The following is a 9,250-nucleotide window of genomic DNA, read 5'->3' as shown; positions in this document are numbered from 1 at the left end:
TGGAGAGGGTGTGGAGGAAAGGGAACTCTCCTACACTGTTGGTGGGAATATAAGTTGGTACAGCTACTATGGAAAACAGTATGGAGGTTCCTCAAAAAAACTAAAAACAGAGTTGCCATATGATCCAGCAATCCCACTCCTGGGCATATACCCAGACAGAACTTTAATTTGAAAAGATACATGCACCCCTATTTTCATAGCAACACTATTCACAATAGCCAAGACATGGAAACAACCTAAATGTCCATCAACAGATGAATGGATAAAGAAGATGTGGTGTGTGTGTGTGTATAGATATAGATATAGATAGATAGATAGATATAGTGGAATATTACTCAGCCATAAAAAAGAATGAACTAATGTCACTTGCAGCAATGTGGATGGACCTAGAGATTGTCATACTAAGCGAAGTAAGTCAGAAAGAGAAAGACAAATATCATATGATATCACTTATATGTGGAATCTAAAATACGACATAAATCAACATATCTACGAAACAGACTCACAGACATAGGCAACAGACTTGTGGTTGCCAAAGGGGGGCTTGGGAGGGAATGATTGGGAGTGTGAGATTAGCAGAGGCAAACTATTATATATCAGATGGATGGATAAACAACAAGGTCCTACTGTATATAGCTCAGGGAAGTATATTCAATATCCTTTGATAAACCATAATGCAAAAGAATATGTATATACGTGTATGTATAACTGAGTCACTATGATGTACAGCAGAAATTAGCACAGCATTGTAAATCAACTATACTTCAATAAAATTAAAAAACAAAAAGAGTTAACAGGCCTGGGTATAGAAAGGGCTCAATGCACTGTCCTTGGAGCCAGAGTTAAGATAAATACATAATGTTGTGTCCCCTCTTTGATGGAAGACCCTGATCTGAGACAATTGTACCTGGACGAGATGGCAAGGTTGTGACTTCTCTGAACATCTCAGATCCTTTTATTCTCACTGATAGGATTTCAAAGAGTCAAGTTTTTTGAGATCTATGATTTTAAAGAACAAAGTTTCTCGGGACTTCCCTGGCGGTCCAGTGGTTAAGACTCCCTGCTTCCACTGCAGGGGGCACAGGTTCAACCCTGCTTGGGGAACTAAGATCCCACATGCCCCCCAGTGTGGAAAAAGAAAGAAACAAAGAAAGAAACAAAGAAAGAACAAAGTTTCTCAGTACCATGCCCTTAAACTCATTAATAGAAGGAGTCTTTTACAGATTACACCATACTTAAAAGTGTATTCATGTCATTGCAAAGCTGCAAGTAAGTCTTATCCAACCTCATAGGTACTGATACAGCTCAGAATTACCCTCCTAGACGAAAGGATTATTATCTTCTTAGATGACATTAATACAATTCAATTCAGTAACTACTTATTGAATACCTACTATGTTATTATTATTTAGTTATTTAATCTTCACAACAACTTCATGCCAAAGGAACAGTCCCTATTCTCATGAAACACACACTTCAATAATGGAGACAGGCAACTAGACGTGCAATTACAATACGTATGTGTTATGAAAAGAGTAAGCACAAGGCTACATAACAGAAGTACATCCTTATGTGTTCCCCCAGCCTGACCTCAAACAAGTTCCACTTGGTCATATAGCCTTTGCATAGCACAACCTCTGTGAAAATTCTTAGAGATGTGTTTTTATGAGAAGTTAAACTTTTTTCCCACTTGGGCAGACACATGACTCCAAAGCATGGTCCTGGATGAACGTAGCATCAACAACCTGTTCCCCTACTGACGTAAATTACCTAATATGAGAAAGGGAATTTTTATTCATTAGTGTCAAATTTTAAAAAATAAAAAGGAAAATTTTTTCTAATTGTGAAAGCATTACATGTTGGTGCAGACATAGATAGTAGTGGAATAGAGATTCTAAACATAGAGAGATGTATGAAAACTTACTATCTGATAATGTGGCATTTCTGATCAGTGGTGAAACACTAGAACACAATTCAGCTGTGTTTTTTGACACTTTATGAAAAGGATGGCCTTTCCTCCAGTGTCCCATAACATGTTCCTCATTTCTTTGTGAGAGCTCACCAGAAGCACCTTTAGCATTCATATTTCTAGTGACATTCTTGTCACGATGATATGTGTATTCTCCAAGATGACAGAATATTTCTCTACTGCTCTTCTCTCTTCTTTCTGAGCCCAGCCCTCGCCAGAATCAGCTATAATGTCCATATTTCTAGCATGCACCTCAAAACTCTTCCAGCCTCTATACATTGCCCACTTACAAAGTTGCTTCCACATGCTTAGCTATTTGTTAGGGCAGCGCCCCACTTCTCAGTACCAAAATTTGTCTTAGTCTGCTCAGGCTGCCATAACAAAATACCATAAACTGGCTGGCTTAAATAACAGACATTTATTTTTCATAATTCTGGAGGCAGAAGTCTGAGATCAGAGTGCCAACATGGTCAGATTCTGGCAAGAACTCTCACCCTGGTTTGCAGACAGCTGCCTTCTCACTGTATCCTCACATGGTGGAGACAGAGAGGAAGCAAGCTCTCTGTTGTCTCCACCTTCATGACCTCATCTAACCCTAATTATCTCCCAAAGGCCCCATCTCCAGATACAGTCACATTGGGGGGTTAGTGTTTCAACATATGAGTTCTGGTGGAGGGGGCACAATTTTAAAACAAGGCTGCCATTTATAATAAAGAAGTAGGTAAGTGTATAGCAGCCAAGTGTCTGGGGATAGGCTTTCTTTTATACAAGTTACAAACCTAAGATCACCTCCAAGATATGCTTTGTGATCAACACAGCTGGAAGGGCCTTGAGGTAAGGAACAAAATACCTTGTGAATTCAGCAGAGTAGGGGATGGTAGATTTGGTTTTCATAAGTTAGGAAACTTCAAAAAGACTATTCAATAAGACTTCCAGTTGCTGAAGGCAATGGTGGCTGCCTTGGTCTATGTCTCCCAATATTTCCTCCAAAAACAATACAGAATAACAAGAACACATTTTAAAAGGCACTAAAACCACATGGTAAACACAACTTGAAGACAGAAAAATACCCAAACCTCAATATAACTCTAAGTTAAAAGAAAAAAAAAGAAAAAAATGCCAAATCCCAGCAAGGACTTGATTCAGACTTTCAAAAAATTGATTAAAAAATGGAGAAAATTACTCAAACTATGAAAATAAATGGAAGATAAAATTATCTCAGAACTGAGGATAAATTAAAAGGTTCCCAAGCAAAAATAGACTCAAGAAAATTTAATAACATGCATGGAAAAAGGCAGGAAAATAACTGAGAAAATGACATTTAGAACGAAGTAAAAAGGATCAGAAAGACAAGCAAAAAAGGAATAGCAGTTGTAAAATTGGAATCACTGGGAAAGAAAAGCAAAACAATGGAACAGAATTAATATTTAAAAGATTTAAACCTATAATCCAAGAAAACTTTCCAAAATTAAAGACCTCAGTCCACACATTGAAAGGTCTCACTGGGTTCCTAGGAAAATTAAACAAACTGATCAATCCAAGGCATATCCTAGTAAAACTATTAGACATGAAAGATAAAGAAAATATATCCTTAAGACCTCTAAGCAAAAAGATCAAATAACCTGTGAAGGTAAATTAATTAACCTGGTGCCAGGCTTTCCAACACAACATACAAAGCAAGGAAGGCAACAATGAAGTAGCATTTTCAAGAAACTTAGGAAAGAGAGTGTGAGCCAAGAATTTTATATCCAGTGAAACTAGTCTTTAAATATCAAGGTTACAGAAAAAGAAAAAGTTTTAAACAAACCAGGACTTAGATAATGCTGTGTCAATGTGCCCATAAGCAATTTTTAAAAGGTATAGGTACTAACATTATGCAAACATTACTGTTTAGGGAAGTTATGTGATGGGTAAAATACTGTACTGTTTTTGAAACTTCTTTTGATTCTGTAATTACTTCAAAATAAAAAGTTTCAAAAAGGTATAAGTACAAAGGTACTTGTAGAAAAACTACAAACCTCTTTGAATGCTAAAATAAATAAGTAAATTTTAAAAGTAAGCATAGAAAGCACATCTTGTAGAGAAGGGAACATAAAATATAACATTGTACACATAATTGTAAGTTATGACTAAATTGAGGCAAGCATGTCAGTTAGATCAATAAATGTGAATGGGCTTAATTTATCCATTAAAAGAAGAAACTTTTCAATTTGACTCACAAAGCAAGAACCAATCATATGCTGCAGGCAACAGACCACAGAGAGCAAAATGATTGAAAAAAGCCAAAAATAAAAGAAGGGATAAAGACTTACAAGGCAAATGGAAACAATAAGAAATCGGGAGAGGGGTAGTGTTTCTTATATCAGACAAAGCAGAATTCAAGCCAAACATTGAATGTGACAAAGAAGGGTGCTTTTTGACACTAAAATCTGCAATTCAATATGAATCATATAACACAGTAACTAGTTTTATGAAGCAAAAAATATAGAAGATGTATAGAATCAGAGATAAAAACACACTAAAGATAGGAGACTTGAATATACCACTCTAAGCTCAAGTAGGCAAAAATTAAGTAATAACATAGAGGACCTAGACAACATAAAAATGTGGATCTTATGCATTGCATACACAGTATTAAAGAATACATCTTCTCAGGTGTCCACATCACAGAAATTGATTATATGTTAGGTCACAAAGATCAATAATTTCATAAAGTACAAATATTGCAAACAACACTGTCTGATCACAATAAAATAAAACTAGAAAGTATTAAAACATTTTTAAAAGGGCCTTCTGCCTGGGAATTTTATTTATTTATTTATTTTGATGTGGACCTTTTTAAAAATTTATTTATTTATTTATGGTTGCGTTGGGTCTTCATTGCTGTGCACAGACTTTCTCTAGTTGCGGTGCACATGCTTCACATTGTGGTGGCTTCTCTTGTTGCAGAGCATGGGCTCTAGGCATACGGGCTCAGTAGTTGTGGCTCGCAGGCTCTAGAGCGCAGGCTCAGTAGTTGTGGTGCACGGGTTTGGTTGCTCCGTGGCATGTGGGATCTTCCCAGACCAGAGCTCGAACCTGTGTCCCTTGCATTGGCAGGCGGATTCTTAACCACTGCACCACCAGGGAAGTCCCTGGGAATTATTTTTAAGACCTTTAGTTAAACAACTCTTGGTTGAAAGAAAAAATGCAAATTAAAATTACAGCATTTCTAAAACAAATGATGATATAAACATATCAGAATCTATGGGATGCATTTAAAGCAGTGATCAGAGGAAATGTTATAGCACTAATCACTGTTATCAGTAAAAAATGGAAGACTGAAAATAAATTATCAGTTCAACCCCCCCAAAATTTGCACAACAATGTGAGTATACTTAATAGCCCTGAACTGTACAAGCGTTTTCGGCTTCCCTGGGGGCGCAGTGGTTGAGAGTCCGCCTGCCGATGCAGGGGACACGGGTTCGTGACCCGGTCTGGGAAGATCCCACATGCCGCGGAGTGGCTGGGCCCGTAAGCCATGGCCGCTGAGCCTGCGCGTCCGGAGCCTGTGCTCCGCAGCGGGAGAGGCCACAACAGTGAGAGGCCCGCATACCGCAAAGAAAAAATAAATGGCACGTGAGGGCAGCGTCGTGATAGGGTGAAGGTGCCAAGGTGACCGACTGCCCTGGGTTTGGGAGGCAGGGGTAGGTGGACCGAGCGCTTGGCATGGACTCCCATGGGGTAGGGGCTTGACGGGAAGACTGAGACTTGATCCGGATTGGGGTGGGCAGGACACAATCAACACATAGGCAAAGTCGGAATTAGGGTCACGCAGGGTCAAGAGTTTTTGGTTGTGTTCCCCTAGAGATGCCAAGAGATGCCCTGCTTGGCAACCTGCATAAACAAGCTGTCAGCTACCGGTTGGAGCCCAGTTCTGGGTAGATCCCAAATGCCGCGGAGCAAGGTAGGCCGTGCGCCACAACTACTGAGCCTGTGCTCTAGAGCCCGAGAGCCACAACTACTGAAGCCCGCTCACCTAGAAGCCATGATCCACAACAAGAGAAGCCACCGCAATGAGAAGCCCGCGCACCACAAGGAAGAGTAGCCCCCGCTCGCCGAAACTAGAGAAAGCCCCTGCACAGCAACAAAGACCCAACATTGCCAAAAATAAATAAATTAAATAAATAAATTTGTTTAAAAAAGCTGTCACCTAGCAACAGGGGGCGCCCAGCCAGGCCCCGCCCCAGCACCATTGGTCCGCTCACAGAACCCCGGACAGCGGGCCAGGCCCCGCCCCAGGGCCCCCGATTTGCATACGCCACCCGCAGCCTGTCCCAGCCGGGCCTCCGTGCTTGCTATTTTGCATATCACCAGGGCGACGAGAGCTCCCGGCGGCCGAGCCGGCGCGGTCGCGTGGTGGGCCGGAGCCCGACGCAGGGCACGTCTCAGCCCGCCGCCGTCGCCCCGCACGTGCGCCCACTTGCGTCAGTGCGCCCGGAAGTGCAGAAGCGGCGATCATGGCGGCTTCCGCGGCCGGCCTGGGTGGCGGTGCGGGCCCCGGGCCTGAGGCCGGGGACTTCCTGGCGCGCTACCGCCAGGTGTGCAACAAGCTGAAGAAGCGGTTCCTGCGGAAGCCGAATGTGGCGGAGGCCGGCGAGCAGTTCGGCCAGCTGGGTCGCGAGCTGCGCGCACAGGAGTGCCTGCCGTACGCGGCCTGGTGCCAGCTGGCCGTGGCCCGCTGCCAGCAGGCGCTCTTCCACGGGCCCGGGGAGGCGCTGGCGCTGACGGAGGCCGCGCGCCTCTTCCTGCGGCAGGAGCGCGACGCGCGCCAGCGCTTGGCCTGCCCCGCCGCCTACGGGGAGCCGCTGCAGGCCGCTGCCGCCGCCCTGGGCGCCGCCGTGCGCCTGCACCTGGAGCTAGGCCAGCCGGCTGCCGCCGCCGCGCTCTGCCTCGAGCTGGCGGCCGCCCTGCGCGACCTGGGCCAGCCGGCCGCCGCCGCCGGCCACTTCCAACGCGCCGCGCAGCTGCAGCTGCCCCAGCTGCCCCTGGCCGCCCTGCAGGCGCTCGGCGACGCCGCGTCCTGCCAGCTGCTGGCGCGCGACTACAGCGGCGCCCTGGCGCTCTTCACGCGCATGCAGCTCCTGGCGCGGGAGCACGGCGGCCACCCGGTGCCGCCGCCGGGGCCGCAGCCCCCGCCGCAGCTGCAGCCCAAGCCGCCGGCGCCGCAGCCCGGGGCCGGCGCGGCCTCCGCCCCACCGCTCGCGCTGCTCCCGCCCGGCGCGGGGTCCACGGCCGCGGCCGCGCCCTCCCCCGCCGCGCTGGGCGCCTTCGCCGACGTGCTGGTCCGCTGCGAGGTGTCCCGCGTGCTGCTGCTGCTGCTGCTGCAGCCGCCGCCCGCCAAGCTCCTGCCGGAGCACGCGCACACCCTGGAGAAGTACTCCTGGGAGGCCTTCGACGGCCACGGGCAGGACAGCAGCGGCCCGCTTCCCGAGGAGCTCTTCCTGCTGCTGCAGTCCTTGGTCATGGCCACCCACGAGAAGGACACGGAAGCCGTCAAGTCGCTGCAGGTGGAGCTGTGGCCCCTGTTGAGCGCCGAGCAGAACCACCTCCTGCACCTCGTTCTGCAGGAAACCATCTCCCCGTCGGGCCAGGGGATCTGACGAGTCCCTCCCAGCGACTCTGTGCCTGTCCCCGAGCCTCACGCACCCGCCTGCACGTTTACGGGGACACAAGAGGCGTTGACCCGGCGCTTCTGCCTTTGCAGTGTATCTTACCCCTGTTGCCACCAGGGGAATGTGGTTGACTACAAGTTATGTTGTTTCCACAGTAGCGGCAGAAAAAAAACCATATGGTAGAATCGGAGTAGGGTCTCCGATTCTCTTCCCCAGAAACTGCAACAGAACCATGAGAGTCCCTTCCGCCCTCTTTCCTCTTCTGTTTTCACCCAACTGTCCCCACCCACCCCTCTTCCCCCGCAAGGCTCCCCTCCCCCCGCGTCCTTCTTTCCGACTGAGGGCTAATTTGCACAGCTCTGGCTCGCTACTTAAGCTGCATGATTTTTTCACGGTGACTCTGATTGCTTAGCGTATTTCCATGTCCGCCTGCATGATCGCCCAGTTCCCCCTGTGTTTCATGCGCCCCGTACGTGTTCGTGGGAATCATTGGATTCAATACTACGCTGTTGTCGCTACAGCCCTCAGTCCATGATAAAGCCATTCTGACCCTCCTAGCTTGTGGTTCGTATTTACCTTATCTGTAAAGTGGGAATAGCTTATCTACCTGGCAGGAGGCGGCAGGCAGAAGCAGATAGCTCCCTTTTAGCTCCAAGATGGATTCGTTCATTCGAAATGGACAGTGTGCCTGTGAATCTACAGAGATCATTTGCGATGTGGTCCTTTCTCAGCTGCAGTGCGAATGTGTTCGGTGCAGAGCGGGGTGGGAGTGGGGATGAGGGTGAGGGCGGGGTGGGCTCCAGAGCAGAGGTGTCAGACGTGCATTGGAGTTTTCAGTTCTGGCTCCATTTCGAGAGGTACGGGTAATCCACGTGGCAGCTTTTATTTGTAGTGCGGATCCTTCTACAAATCTCAGTTAACTCAAATATGTAAAATCAGCATGCTGCTTTGGTACTGTGTGATCGTGTGTATGCCAGACTGTGCCCTTGTTCCCCAAAAGCAGGATGGCGTTCCATTTTTAAACACTAAATTTCCAAGGCTTTTTGGTCCAAACGTTGCTTGCAAACCGACTTAGCTGTTTTCTCAAATTCAATTTTATTTCCTTTAGTGTTGAGAGTGATGGTAGGAACTCTTCAGAATATAATCTCATTCATTCGGCTTGGGAAAACGCATCCTTTGGGCTGAAGTTGTAGACAGCACTAATCTTTTGAGGTGAGATTTAAGGACACAGTTTGGGACCAGATCTTGGTTTTGCATGTTTGCGGGGGGAGCGGGAATATGTGGAGTGTTGTCACTATGAGTTAAGTGTCCCAAAGTGGATGGGGCTTTTAGGGTATTCCTTTCTACTTCTATTTCAGCAGTGTGGAAGCAGTGGCTAAGGAAATGTAGGGGAGGCCCATTTGAGGCAGATTCAGCCACCCTTCCTGTGCTCTCACTTGGCTGCCCGAAGGGTCTTTCCGAGCCCTAAAAGCCTAGTCCAGCTTGTTGCCAGAGTGGTAAGGGTGCGTGCTCCCTTGTGCTCTTGCTTTTGCTGGTACACTCTTGTCAGCCTGGGCTGCAGCTCTGGCCTCCTTCCTATTGTCCTTATGACAAGAATGCTTAGGAATTATGGACCGTGACTGGTGAC

General features: G+C 46.8%; 1 protein-coding gene across 1 annotated transcript; it reads left to right on the top strand.

The window, feature by feature from the left end:
• Positions 1-6,468: 6,468 nt before the first annotated feature.
• On the top strand, positions 6,469-7,611 carry LOC136143106 (40-kDa huntingtin-associated protein). The gene has a single exon (XM_065901394.1). It carries the CDS (start codon positions 6,469-6,471, stop codon positions 7,609-7,611), a length of 1,143 nt encoding a protein of 380 aa, XP_065757466.1.
• Positions 7,612-9,250: the final 1,639 nt, after the last annotated feature.

The sequence above is a fragment of the Phocoena phocoena genome, chromosome X (genome assembly GCF_963924675.1).
Source record: "Phocoena phocoena chromosome X, mPhoPho1.1, whole genome shotgun sequence".
NCBI lineage: Eukaryota > Metazoa > Chordata > Mammalia > Artiodactyla > Phocoenidae > Phocoena > Phocoena phocoena.
Note: the sequence above shows the minus strand (reverse complement) of the source record. Positions and strands in the feature narration are given on the sequence as shown.